Source organism: Hibiscus syriacus, unplaced genomic scaffold (assembly GCF_006381635.1).
Source record: "Hibiscus syriacus cultivar Baekdansim isolate YM2019G1 unplaced genomic scaffold, ASM638163v2 tig00112758_pilon, whole genome shotgun sequence".
Lineage (NCBI taxonomy): Eukaryota > Viridiplantae > Streptophyta > Magnoliopsida > Malvales > Malvaceae > Hibiscus > Hibiscus syriacus.
In genome coordinates, this window is record NW_024063396.1 from 401,834 (window position 1) to 417,119 (window position 15,286).

Genomic DNA, 15,286 nt, shown 5'->3' on the forward strand with positions numbered 1-15,286 from the left:
ATTTATAATATATTTTTTGTGATTTAAAATTTTAATTATCATAAAGAGAAATTATTTTTTTATTAAGCAACGTAATTTAATTATTTAACTTTTGTTTAATAAATTTAAGTGTAATTTGAAAAATTATCCATAATTTCAAAATTAAATTCTAAAATTCAATATATATATTTTAAAATAGAATGTTTTATTTTTTTAAAACTCTTACTTAAAAATATTGAAAAAATATATCAAAAGTAAATTTTAGTCACAATTGAGGTACCAAAGAAGATATTCTTGTTGAAGAATTTAAAATTTTATATTATCTTTTAATGATAATTAATGATCGATGTTTATATTTTTAACAAAACTAAAGTTTAATGTTTATTTTATAACTTTTAAAAAGTTGAATGACTAAAAATATCATTTTATCATTGTTTGATGGTCATTTATAATTTTGCCTCATTTTAATTTAATTAGTAATGTATTTTGGTGTGTCGCTTTAATAGTGTTTTTCGATATGTGACATTTATCGTCAAATTTTTCTCACATTATATTAAAAATGTGTTCATACTGCATTGATAATGTGAATTTGAACATTAAATAAATATATTTTTAAATTTTAATGACATTGCCAATTATTTAGTATGTTAGAATGAAAATGTATATATAAAATATATACATACATATATACATATTTATAATTATATTCACATATTTTTAAATATGTTTTACATCATGAATTAATCAAATGATTATAGTGGTAAAAGAAAATATTAATGTCTTTATAGGTTTTGGGTTAAAATACTTACGTCTGCAAGATATATACGTTATCAATAAATTAAGAAAATTTTGAATAAATACTTCTCAACTATTAATAATTTTAAGCTTAATATCAAAATAAGTGCCCAAACTATACCCTTATTCCTAAATAGGTGCCTAACGTTACAAATGCTACCATTTAGGTGCTCGAGCCATCATCGGCGTTAATTTCTTTTGTTAAGTGACACATTTCATAATACGATAATTTTGGTATTAAGTCATTCTATGCTTAATACCAAAATAAGTGCCCAAACTATATCCTTATTCCCAAATAGGTGCCTAAACTATTTTTAAAAAAAAGTTACAATCTTAAAATTTTTATTTTTCTTAAAAATAAGAAATATTATTAAAAAATAAAAAAATCCCCCCTTTCCCCTATACCTCCCATATGCTCCTCCCTCTACCCTGCTCTCTACTTCCATAGTCAAAAGTCAAACGACCGATTAAACAGCTGATCAAATGGTCGGTTACCTCAATCGGCTAAACGATCAATTATTACGATCAAGTTTAACGGATTGAGTATTTGGGATTTTAGGGATTAAAAATTGAAATTTAAAGATTTGTGAATTTTGGGTTTTATGACATGGTAAAGGTTGTGTTAGGTGGTCGATCGCCGACAATGGGTGGTCGAAGATGAGCGGTGGTTGGAATAAATGAGACTAGAATAAGAGACTTTAAGATTTTAGGTTTTTTGATATGTTTGAAAAACAATTGGGAATTTTTCAAAAATAAAATATTTTTAAGTTTTTTTTTAAATAAATTTTCAAATTGACATATTATGACATATGTCACTTAACGGAGAAAATTAATACCACTAATGACCCGAGCACATAAAATACAAACATCATGTACTTAAAATAGTAACGTTTATAACGTTAAGTATATAGATGAATCAAAAAAATAATTTAAACATCTATATATTTAAGAATAAGGATATATTTTGTACACCTATTTTAGTATTAAACCATTCTTTTAACATCATATTCAACGTCAATATCTTAAAATGGTGCGACTGGTACAAATATCAATACCATCAATACTTTTTTTAAAAGAAAAAAGTACTTATACTTAATTAAAATGTTTTAATTAATTGAAAATATTGATAATTCATCTTAAACTCTACAAGTACATCAAATAAAAAATTCTGTAACCAAAAAAAAAAATCTTAAAAGGTAAAAAGTGAAGTATATAAAAAACCAGTGAATTATGTTTAAATTATAATTAAATTTATTAAATGATTATAAAATATTTTTGTATTAATATGAGGTAAGTACAAAATAATATAAATTAAAAGATATCTCTCAATAATTTAACATTCAACACTCACACGCCTGACATTTCTAGTATTCAAACTCGAGATCTTAAGTAATAACAACAATTTCTTTACCACCGATATCACTTGGTTTGTGTAAATGATTATAAAATATTTAACACAATATAATAATAATAATAATTGATAAATTCAATAATATTTAAAAAATTCAAAAAATTAATAATAGCAAATTGTTTAAATATAAATAAGTGATCTCTAATATAGTTTATTCAAATAAAATTTATCTAAAGATTGACTATGTCAACTGTGAGGCCTTGTGATTCCGTAAACTAAACTATTCAATACTCTAGGATAATATTATGGTTATCCGATAAATAAATAAAAAAATAGAAATAAAACCCGAACCTTTGTAACGGCTAGTTCAGTGGTGCGAGGGCCACTATAAGGCTTACCGTTGGAGAGTAGAAGAGGCGCACAGCTGCGGCACGCTCCTCGAAGCCCAAGACCTTTTTTCACGCGCTCACACTGTCTTTCATTCGTGTTTCCCCATTCAAAAGCTTTTTTTCTGATTCCTGCCCTCACATTACTTATTAGATTCTTAGGGTTCTTCTTACCCGTTTGTTTGTTTGATTTTGAAGGGCAAACCAATTCAGTTGATATCATGTTGAAAATCTTCAAGAAGAAAGAATCTCCGAAAGGTATTTCAGATCCACCCCTCATTACTTTCTCTGCTAACTCTGAAAGTTCCATTTCTAAGTTTTCACTGAACGTTTTGCCTTTTTTTTTATTTCCAGATGCTTTGCGGTCGAGCAAAAGAGAAATGGTGGTTGCAACTCGTGGTATGTGTGTTCATTTTCTGTACTTACATTGCTCGAACTTTTCATTTTTCTCTACTGAATGTAAATTCGACATTTGAGTGTTTGATTTTACTGAAGTTCTTTCATTCTCCATCCGTTGGAGCTGAAATTTGACTAATTGTGTTTCTATTTAGGCGTCGAACGGGAGATTGCCTCTCTTCAACTGGAGGAAAAGAAATTGGTGGCAGAGATCAAGAAGACTGCCAAAACCGGAAACGAGGCAAGTTTTAATTATTGACTGCTTTTGATGAAATGTGCTATTGATATTTCTAAAGCCATGTAGTTATGAGCTGCAATTTTGTTGAAAAAAGAGAAAATTGGTTTAGTCGATGAAGTGTTTGATGAAATTCATCAATCTATCAAGGTCAAGGCTATTTATATTCCCGGTTTTTGACTTCAATCTTTTGTAATGTCCGTAAGGAGGTTGTAAAGCTTATCGACTGTTTCAAACCTAGAAGATTTGCTGATTATTTAGGTCAGAATAAATGCACACCTTGTTACTAGAAGCATACCATTTTGTAATGTCAAATCGTGAAAAGGATCCATAAACAGATCATCGTATGCTTATGAAATTTGACTATATATCAAGATGATCTGTCTTGGTTATCAAGAACTCGGCCATTGGAGTTTGCTCAAGTGATTCCCTTAAATCCCCAAACCCCCTCAGCTTTCCTTTACGTGTTTCTCAGGCTGCTACTCGAATTTTAGCTCGCCAACTTGTAAGGCTGCGTCAACAGATAACTAATTTGCAGGGGAGTCGTGCCCAAATCAGAGGCGTCGCAACTCATACGCAGGTTGGGTTTCGTTAATAAATCCTTGGTTGCTGGAATGATTAAAGTATGTTGTATGCCAGTCCCTTGATGTTTTATTTTGTGTGTTCACAGGCACTATATGCCAGTACCTCAATATCTACAGGAATGAAAGGAGCAACTAAGGCAATGGTGGCAATGAACAAGGTATGTGTACTTCAAACCTTGCTTTGATAATTGTTTTACGTTGTCCTTTATCAACTGTGAAGTTCTTTTGACATGGAAATCATTATACATTTATACTTGCATGGTTTCTTCCGAAAAATGACTCATTGTGGCTTGTTATTCTCCGAAATCGGATATTCTCTGTTTATTTTGCAGCAAATGGCTCCTGCGAAGCAAGCCAAAGTAATAAAAGAATTTCAAAAGCAGTCGTCACAAATGGATATGACGGTACTCTTCTTATCTTCATCTTTATATTTTTACCTGGAACGTGATGCGGTGTAGACTAATAACGAGTCTTCTGAACACGGCATGGATTCATTTAGGTCAGTGCAAGGATTGATTCACTTGGCAGTGTTTTATCACCAAGTCTTGTGTTCTTTTCGCAGATTGAGATGATGTCGGAAGCTATTGACGAAACTTTGGATAAAGACGAGGCCGAAGAGGAAACAGAGGAGCTCACCAATCAGGTGCTTGATGAGATCGGTGTGGATATTGCTTCTCAGGTTAGATTCTTGATATTCATCTTATCAAAACATTTCTCTAATCTCGATGCGTCGATAAATGCTTAAACATGTCCCCCATTGTTTTAACAGTTATCTTCAGCTCCAAAGGGTCGGATTGCTTCAAAGAATGCTACTCCCACAGCCGCGGTTAATGCCAGGTATGCATGTCGAATACGTAAGCAAAAACAGAGATGTCTGACTCGATCAAAGCATTGACAAATACACTTGGTGATTTGGTGCAGGGTCGAGCCTACTGATGTTGATGATCTCGAGAAGAGATTGGCCAGTTTACGACGACTTTGATGACAAAGGAAGTGAAATGAATGTAAATTCTATGATATATGAAGAACAGAACTGTAGTATGGTGGGATCTGTCATAATTACTTTGAAACCGAATATCTATAATATCTAAATAACTACACAATTATGCTATTCCTTAGTATTCTTTTGAAATCAAATATTATATTCAATTATCCAATATGCATCAAATAGAAAAATCGAATCCATTTATTAATTGATTCAAGGTAATTTTTGGTGGGATGGCAAACTCGAGAAAAAGGGACGGTAAGATGGAATTTTCACACATTTCTAGTCATTTTAAAAAAAATAACATTAAAATGATATCTATTGTAGATAATATATATGAATGATACCATTTTACAAGTATTTTCATATATTTGACAGTTAAATTCAAGGAAGATGTGATTGTTTTGACATGTACTTTATTAAGTTTAAATGTTAACGTATCCGGTTGTATCTTTTTTTAATTTCAATAAAAGTATTATTTTGATAAATAATTTAGAATTTTTTTAAATAATAGGGAAACTTGTATGCTACAAGTTCTAAGAGCTAAAATATTTTCATTTCTATTGTTTTCTTGAATATTTTTTTAAACTATCAATAACGGATCTATTATTAATCAATTAATCTGAAGCGAATTTTACAGAAACTCATTATAACTCTGTAACTTCTTAAAAAACGATTATATCATACAAAATAATAACAACAATTAATGATATAAATACAAATGAATACTTTTTTATCTTTCCTTTTTTAATAAAATAGAAAATAATCTAAAATAAATAATTTTAATTTTTAAATTAATAATTTAATTTTGATTTAGTTTCTAGAAAATAAATAGGACGCTTAGGTCGTTTGAAAATTTCTTTCAAAAATTTTTTATATTCGTATCGGCCAAATCCCAACGACGGACAATAATTTATTTATTCTTACGTAAGAAGCCAAATTTCAACGAAATCTCCTCATCTATCGAAAAAAGAAAAATCGAAAAACCTTATTAATAAAGTGAAAAAAGAAAGATAGAAGAAGCTCGATTCTCTTGTTTGACCCCAAAACAACGTTATTAAAGGATTCCTAATTTACGCGTATCTCATCGTATTTGGAACATCACACCTTACAATTTTTTCTCTTAACAGCATTCTCTTCATCATCGTCATCATCTTCTTCTTCTTCTTCAAATCCACGTTCCCTTCGAGGTAAATTGAACCTCCTTGTTCATTTTCTTTCTTTTGTTTCCCTGATCCACGTCTTATTTACGATTTTTTGTTTAATTTGCTTGGCAGGAACTTTGGTTGTTAATTCAATTGATTCTGGAAGAATTCGAATCGGTTCTTTGTTGAAGGAGGTGAAATCGGGTTTCTTTATTATCATTTCGGGGGTTTAATTTTGATTTTATATCTGTCCACCAGTAGTATTTGTTTTCGAATTACAGCTTTCGTACCTGGAAAACTTATTTTTCTCTTTTCAAGTTTAAGTTAAGGACGTTTCCCTATCTGCTGTAAATTTTATTAGCTAGGGATTTTAGGGAAAGAGAAGTGTTAATTTGTGCTGAGATGTTGCTAGATATTTGATTAAAAGGCTTTACTTTTAATGGAAAAGGTGGTTAAAAACACTATCTATCATGTAGTACTAGTTTGTTCTCTTTCTCGGATTTTGGAATTTTGAATCATTAATCTTCGTTGTTGTTTTATTGTGGATGTGAACGCATATGATTTCAGTGTATCTAATACTTTACTTTGAGATAGAACTCTCATTTAGTTGCATATACATGGAAGCTATGTTACTCCGACTCGGGAATAAGTGTCAGAAATGATCATGTGTCGTATGATTATTCTTAATATTTCCAATTTGTTCATTTACTTAAGAGATTCATTTATTTAGATAAAATGAAAAGTTTGGTCAACATAGTGCTATTGTTAACAAGTCCTGCACTTTCTTGCCTAGTAATTTTGAATGTTTTGGAGGATTTTAACCTCTTGAGGTCATGTTGCTTCATTTAAACTGAATTGTGTTAATGTATAAGATTTAGTTACCATCTGCTTTGTATTGAATCTCTAAACTATTATTACCAAATTTAAATGGGTATTAATGTTATAATGAGATTTAGAAAAAGTATATTTACATGGTTTGTTTCAATGATTGCAGATATGCAGAACCAGCTTGTTTGCAGCGGGTGTAGGAGCATTCTTCTATATCCCAGAGGAGCTACAAATGTTTGCTGTGCAATATGCAATACGATTACTCAAGTTCCTCCCCCTGGTACACTTAATTTTTTACCCTTGCTTGCAGATATAAAACCGTTAGGTAGTTTCCATAGTTGTGAACAGTTGCCAGTTTTCACTACAATTTACATGATTATTAGTAATTGAAACTCAATATATCTACTTCATAAAGTTGTTAAATTTTTCCAATGTTCTTACTTCTTACTTAGTAGCGTTGAAAACTACTTCCCTTGTTAATATATGCTCTAGAACTCTCTGGTAATTATAATACCGGTGGTTTTCTTGTCTAGATTCTAGAATATGTTCTACATAGACAAGAGGATTAATTACGGCAAGGATACATAACATTAGTCTGGAGTGGCGACTAACGTTCCTCTTATTCAGATATGTCAATGAGTTAAATATATCTGATAAGAATCTTTTGGTTTGATAACCTGTTACATTAATCCTGCAGGAATGGAAACAACTCAACTCATATGTGGAGGCTGCCGAACATTGCTGATGTATGCACGTGGAGGAACAAGTGTAAGATGTTCTTGCTGTCACACCATTAACCTTGCACCAGGTATAATATTTTTGCACGCGATGTATTTTTGGTTGTTGCAATATTAGGAACTGTTGAATTGTTGCTACTAAAGAAGACAGGAAATTCATTTTTACCATTTTATTCTTCATTGACCTTATTTTAGTAGCACTCTATGCTACTTTGAGTGGTCAAAGATCTTCATATGCTTCTAAAATTTGTATTCTTTGGTTCCTTGTGTCTTCTTGATCGGGTTTCCTGGTTTCGTTGGACTGTTGGTATTTTATTCTGTATTTTCCTTGTTTATTTCTTCGTCCTCTCTTTCTTAGTTGGCTTTTTTCTGACTTTCTTCTTTCTTGGATCTCATGATCACGGAAAAAGCATCAAACCAGATTGCTCATATCAATTGTGGGCACTGCCGGACAACATTAATGTATCCATATGGAGCTCCATCTGTCAAATGTGCTGTCTGTCAATATGTTACCAATGTTGGCGTAAGTATGATTGAATTGATTTAACTTTTCATTAGCACATATATTACCAGCATATGAAATATCATAGAATCTGCAGAGATTTGGAGATTTACTCGCTCTCCACTCACAAGAGGCTAAATGGGGGTCATATGAATTCATAGTTTGCTCGATAGTAGTCATTCTTTCTCTTCTTATTTTATTACTTGTTTTCTGGTTGACAAACGCTTTTGATGCAAATTTCACTTTTAAAACGTCTTTAAAATCTTTAGCAATAGTTCCCTATTGTATTTGGTCTAGTTCTGAATATCTCCATTATCTGGTTGGGTGTGGTTGCTGCAATATCTTTGCCCAAATGATGTACAAAAATAATCATACTTTTTTGGGGGTCTTCTATCTCTCTCTCTTTCTGAGCAAATTTGACCTAGGGGGATTACCTCTCAAACTTAACCTTGCTCTCCAGTTTCCTGATTAATTGGTTTACTTCATCTCTTTTCTTGACACCGTGTGCTGTCACCATGCCATGGATATAGAATCATCTCTTTCCTCAAGCAGGCTTTGAGATTCTGAATGGAAAGGGCAATGCTTGTTGGCACCCTTTAATTTGGCATCTTATTATCTGTTTTGTATACATAAAGTGTGACACTCCCAAGTGACGGTTAAAAACTGTTTTGAAGGCAATAGTTTGAGCTTTATACTATTGTCATGGTATTGGATGCCCCCGGTCTATACTACTAAGGTTATGAATACTCGGAAAGTTTGCGAGCTTTAATCAGAAATTGAAGTACTTGTTTGTCTCATATATCCATGAAATCAATACTTGAGCACCATTATGGGATATACAGTGTATACAATTTTTTTCTATAAAGTATTTGGAGGTTTAACCTATTCTTCACTCTATATTTCTCATATATCTTTCAGATGGGCAATGCGAGGGTTCCGTTTTCCGGTAACCGACCTAATCAAATAGCTTCCTCTGGGACTATGCCACCTACTTCATCTGTAAGTTTTTGAAGTTTCTTTTTATTGCCTTTTTATTTGATGTTGTGGATATTTTGAGCTAAATAAACATTTTACCGAATCTATCCTTTTACATACAATCCGCAATTTGCAGAGCCAAACAGTTGTGGTTGAGAATCCCATGTCAGTTGACGAGAGTGGAAATTGGTAATTATAGTTATAATTCTTTAATATATTGTGCTTTTCGCTTTCTTGAGCTTTAGCATATAGAAATCGTTTGGGGCTGATAAATTATGATATCAAATCGCAGGTGAGCAACGTTGTGGTTGGCGTGACAGCAGAAAGAAAATGATTTGATGAGAATTTCGAGTTCGATTACCCCATTTATTTGAGTCGAATGCGCACAAACATTTGTTTTGATTGCCTGGAAATTAGTTGTGTATGATGTAGTATACGTATAGATGTTGAAAATGGAAGGGCAGTTAACATTTAATTTAGGCAAGTATGAGGTAGGGGAAATGTGTAATGTATATTGTGTGCATGAGGAGACCGTGATGTTGAATAACCGGATTGGAATTCGGCCATCCTGTCCGGTTTGGTAATCCATGGGAGTGTCATTTACAGTGGATTTTTGAAAGTGACAGTGTGTGGTAATTCACTGTTTGAATTCATAAACTTCACCAATGATTATTAATGTTTAGGTAAGCTTTTTTGTTATCATTAAAGATTAAAATATTATATATCAAAGTGAACTGACATAACAAATCTTGGAGTAGTTTTATCTGATAAATCAGGTGTTCTTACCTCTCTCTCTCTCTCTCTCTCTCTCTCTCTCTCTCTCTCCACCTACCGTAACTTCTAAAAAAATCAAATATATATTTCAAAAAAAATATTTTAACTTTTCTATTTTCTCATTCTCTTTCAGATTAAAATCATCAAATTTAAGATCGAAATCCCTCAACACTTCATTATATATTTATTAGATAATATATATATACTTTTCGAAAAATAATAAACATAAATAATATTATGAGAATTTTAATGGTATACATAAAATATATTAGGCACGCAATGAAAGGACAATAGTAGTTGGTCGTTTGCCGGTTTTCGTTAAAACTACGTGCGTTCTGTGATTTCGAGTTTTATTTGGTCGTCAACCCAACCCTTTTCATCTTCCCAGTCCGATACTGCTTGCCTTGTCATAAGCCCCAATCTCTATCTTTATTTTATAACTTCGAAATCTAGCACTTTTAATCTTTAGATTGAACTCTTAAATTTAATTATTTAATTTAAAAAATAGGGTAAACTACGTCAAATATCATTGAACTTTTAATTTTATCAATTATAACACTGAATTTTAATTTTGCATTTAATTAGGCCACTTCTCGTTAAGTCACTAATGCTACGCATTCTATTGAGTATAGTCGAGTGAGTCAAAAAATTTCGAGTTATTCGATTTGACGAGTCCTATTTTATAATTCAAAGTTGACTTGAAATTTTTTCTAGTCGAGTCGAGTAGAGTCAAATTTTCGAGTTCCCATTTAAATTTAATTATAAATATTTACAATATGATAGGGAAGCGGTGGCGGATTGATGAACGTTGCTCTTGTTGAAGAATCAAACCTAGAAAGCTCTAGACTCGATTAAGAACAAAGGGAACGAATAGGGGAAGGTGGCGGTAGCAAGTAGGGTTCTTTTATGTGCTGGAATCAAGACAACACGATAAGAATAAAATAAACAAAAGATAAATAAATGAAAGATGAAATAAGATAATAAAGAAATCAAAAGATCTCCCTTATGAAGGTGAACGGTAAAGATGATTGATGGCGTGGATGGATATGTGGATAATAGATGGATAAGTGTCCTATCGAGCCCTCCTAGTCGCAATGAAAAGGCAAACACGATAAATGGCTCTAACCAACCCTCCTAGTCGCGATGAAAAGGCAAATTGGAGTGTGAAGATTAATCTCCCTCACAAGAACTTGAAAGAACTCAAGGGGAAGAAGCTTCGAAGGCACAAGCAATCAGCACTTGCAAAACGAACTCTCGTTGTATTATTAATCAAAGAAATCTGATTTACAAAGTTGAATGAAGCCTCCTTTATATAGGGCTGAATTCTAAAGGTCCTAAATAACTAAAGAATAAAATATTAATAAACTAAACATGTTTTAACCCTAATTCCTAATAAATATAATAACTAAAATATTGTTTTAACCCAACCTTAATTCCTAATAAATAATAAATCTGATCCTAAAAGATAATTAATCATCCTATATTAAATTATATTACAAATAATCAATAAATATTGAAAATTCGTAATATTTACAAATAACGTATTAATCCCGTATAGGATTTCCTGCATGCACCGTCTTCAGTAAAATGACCATATCTTGAGTTCCCGATATCGGATTGATGCGATTCAAGAACCGTTAGAAAGATAAGAGACAGACGGTTGTATCTCCAGAAGACATGTCGACCAAATAATATCAGGATCCCATTAAAAAAGTCGTCTCAAGTGCGCTGCTGTCTGATCTTCTTTTCCAAAGCTTGGACGAGTGGATCATTTGGAAGAGTTATTACTTCTTCCTTTGATGTGAACCTTGTGATGCATGTATCATCCTCCCTTTCTTCAAAAAGATTCGACCTCGAATCTGAAACATTAAAGGGAGCAACATTAGAATAGTTTAATAATTCATTCACATTATGCTTACCGAATAGATATGCTTTGAATCTTCGAGACTTGTTCTTCTAATAGGTTCGAGTAGAAACATTAGTCCAAAGAAGCATGTATTATGGACTCTGGTGCATGTATCATTCCCCCACTCCTCAAAAGGATTCGTCCTCGAATCTGAAAATCCAAAGAAAGAGAATTAGATGTGTTGAAATAAAACTTGTGAAACATTTACCAGGATCAATGTGATGTGTCTTATGCATTTTAGTCGAGGTTTCTTCTTTGTAGGAACTGATTTCTTGTAGTCTTGAAATCCTCTTTTGCATACAAGTCTTGTAATCTGATGTTTTGGTTGAATTTCAACATGGCGCCGGTCACTGTTGGCTTTCTGTATGATTATTTCAGATAATTTCTCCATGGTTTTATTCGTGTGTGGCGAGAATGAGTGTTTAAAAACCATGTCAACTGGTTTGTTAACGTAATCCCTTAAGTCTCCTAAGTGTGGTTCATGAATTAATGATTCCCATGAGGAGATTTGTGGACTGTATAACCTGTTTAGTTGGCAAGGAAACTCATATACAAGATAAAGCTCATTAAAAGCACTTTTAAATGTATGGTAGAAATATCAGAAATATCCGAGTTATCGTGATATACATCTTTGATATGTTCAATTCTCGGAATAGAAGTATGAGTTTGATAGGTAAGAGTATACCTTCGTGGTAGTGTATCGTCTACTGTGTTTTGCTTACCTCGGTATGTTACGCACTTAAAGGAGTTGTGTTTAGTATGGATGACAACTTCACGAGCCTTTCCTTGTAAGAAGGAGAAGAAGTACGTTACAATGTCATTAAAATGAGTAATAAAATATTTACCTTTGGACTCTCGTAAATCGTGACTCTTCATTGGTATGGCATAGTGATTAGGGCTTTCAGGTGGTAACCCGTCAGGAGGGTCACCTAGCACTATTCGACAACTCTTGGCGATGGAAGATGGTGTGGTCCAGTCTCGTGTTGCTTTTACTTTCTCATCATTTACATGGATTCTCTGTGCATGAACTATAAAGCCTGAAGAGTTGTTCAAATCATATTTCGTCATTATGATGGCGTCACGACTAAGGCTTTCCTGGATGTAGCCTTTTTGTAACAAATCCAACTCTTTGGTTTCTTCGAGATTGTATGTTTGACGAGGTATGATGGAACCTTGAATTAGATTGATTTGGCATTGTTTTCCTCTTTTCAGTGGTAATTCGTTAGGTAGATCACCTAACACTTCTCTAAAATCCTGTAAAAGAGATGAAAACACACTAGGCAAATCCTTGTTAATGTTAGAAATCGAAACAATTGATTCCCTAAAGCGAACAAGGATGCAAGGTTGTTTGTAAATAAGGTTCTCTCTCAATTCTTTTGTGCTCACACATAGATTTTGAGTCACTCTTTTCTTCTCACATTTAGGTTCACTCACCTCCCATGGGTCATTATTCTTTTGGCTTTTATAACTAGTGACCTCTTTTTCTTTTGCCTCTTTCTCAACTTTTTCTTTTTTGCTTTCCCTACCTCCTCACAAATTATCATTTGATCTTTAGGGACTGGAAGTGTGTCATTCTTTGCTGGTCGTTCTTTCTCCTTGTCAGGTTGTCTCTTGCTTTTTTAGAGAAGATGGAGTAGAAGATGAGGAAGGATTTGAAGGATTACCTTGGTAAGAGGATGAAGTACCTAGGTAATGTTCACTGAATCTAGATCTCCTTTGGATTTGTGCTTCGATTGTCATTGCTTTCTTTAGTGCGTCTTCAAGGTTTTTGTACCCTTGTAGATCAAGAAGATCAATGATGTTTGAGTTTAAACCGACGATGAATCTTGTCACGGTGACCTCTTCTTTTTCGGTTATGTTAGTCCTATTGAGTAAGGACTGCATCTCCTTGTAGTAATCTTCAACTGAACTTCTACCTTGTCGAAGTCGGTGTAGTCGTTGTTTAACTTCTCGTGTATAATGTGTCGGTAGGAATCGGTTCCTCATGGTTGTTTGAGGTCGGTCCAAGAAGTGATTGTTGGAATTTGGAAGTTCTGGATCTTTTTCCTTGTTGCATCCACCAAGTTCGAGCATATCCTTCAATTGTATGGTGATCAGGTGAACTTGTTTAGCTTGGGGGCAGTCATGGTATGCGAACATGAGATCAACTTTTCCTTCCCATTCGAGTACCTGTCTGGATCGTTGTCTCCTTTGAAATACGGGATCATGAACTTTGGTTTTGTAAAGAGTTTGGGTGCTTGGAAACGTGGTTGTTCTTTCTCGGGTACCAAAAGTTCAGCATTGTTTGGTCTTGGATTATGGTTTGGTAGATTCAGTTGTGGTTCTTGTCGTTCTCTCACGATTTCATCAAATCTTTCAACTTGAGTCGTGAGTCGGGCAAGTGTGGCTAAGATAGCCGTAATTGTCTTGTTGTTAGTGTCGCCCATTCTGAAATCATAACACTCAAAAGAAAATTTTAAAGTAAAATAAAAATAAAATAAATTCAACAAAGCAAGAAACCTCACAAGTCACTCCAAGAAAGTAACACAACGAGAGGCAAGTAAGCCGATCTTGTACTCTTTAAAACTCACTTTACCAAGTAGTCTTTCACAGTTCGTATCGGAGTTTGATTACTAGCAAAGGCGATAAGAAAAACCTAAAAGCTCTAAGAGGCCAAACAAAGGTTAGACTCCAAGCGAACGAGAATGCAAAGAAGGAAGAAGTATGCAAACTCTTTAGTCCTACTAACACAATGAAGATAATGTGTTAGATAATGTAAAAGAACAATAACAAGGAAAAACAAAAGAACTTAAAGCACTAAGAGTCAAAGAAAAAAAAAACCAACCCAGAAACCTGGAAACGCTGGATCAATTTGAGCAACGTTTTTGAGGGGTTTACTGGTGTCAAAAAATTCTGGAAAAATTCTTGAATGTCTTTTGATGCGTCAAGAAACCACCTGTAAAATTTCAGAACCAAATACCTTCAGTAGTATCCAGTAGACTCTGTTGAACTGTGAGTCCTCAAACAATCTGTTTTTCTTGATCGCTTTGTTCGAAGGTGTTGTTGATCTCCAAAAATTCTGATTTTTTGTTTGAATGATCTTCAATATATGAATTTTCAATCTGGAAATTTTTACCACGAAATTCCTCCTGTAAAATTTTCAAGAAATTCGACAAGATTCTAAACCGAATCTGCCGATGAAACTTGAATGATGTATTGAAGGCTCCAATGAACTCCAATTGGGGTGAATTTGGACTTGGGTTTAATCTTAGAATGAATATGATATATGGATAAAATCAGCCCTAAATACCTTCGTTTGCATTTTTTTTGAAATTTTGGCTTTTTTGGCTCTTTTTTTGTTTTTTTGCCTTTTTTTTTTGGAAAAAAATAGCAAACTAACAAGAAGGATTTAAATCTAAATTAAAATTAAATAAAAAGAACCTGAAGCGCTGAATCTTTTGTGAACTAGCTCCGTTGGGGTATCTTGACGATTTGTGTGCAAGAACAAGCAAAATTGCTTGCTTCTTTCCAAGAATCGGCCCAAATCTGATACCAATTGATAGGGAAGCGTGGCGGATTGATGAACGTTGCTCTTGTCGAAGATCAAACCTAGAAAGCTCTAGACTCGATTAAGAACAAAGGGAACGAATAGGGGAAGGTGGCGGTAGCAAGTAGGGTTCTTTTATGTGCTGGAATCAAGACAACACGATAAGAATAAAATAAACAAAA

The 15,286-nt window shown here is 33.2% G+C and overlaps 1 protein-coding gene across 1 annotated transcript; it reads left to right on the forward strand.

Moving 5' to 3' along the window:
• The first annotated feature begins 2,559 nt into the window (after positions 1 to 2,559).
• LOC120183339 lies at positions 2,560 to 9,551 on the forward strand. The gene is made up of 17 exons (XM_039188058.1): positions 2,560 to 2,769; positions 2,866 to 2,910; positions 3,063 to 3,148; positions 3,618 to 3,722; positions 3,813 to 3,884; positions 4,059 to 4,130; positions 4,289 to 4,405; positions 4,496 to 4,562; positions 4,644 to 4,705; positions 5,784 to 5,901; positions 5,989 to 6,060; positions 6,851 to 6,964; positions 7,382 to 7,492; positions 7,832 to 7,944; positions 8,842 to 8,922; positions 9,035 to 9,087; positions 9,191 to 9,551. Exons 1-17 carry the CDS (start codon positions 2,733 to 2,735, stop codon positions 9,192 to 9,194), a joined length of 1,329 nt encoding a protein of 442 aa, XP_039043989.1. The 5' UTR covers positions 2,560 to 2,732; the 3' UTR covers positions 9,195 to 9,551.
• The last annotated feature ends 5,735 nt before the right edge of the window (positions 9,552 to 15,286 follow it).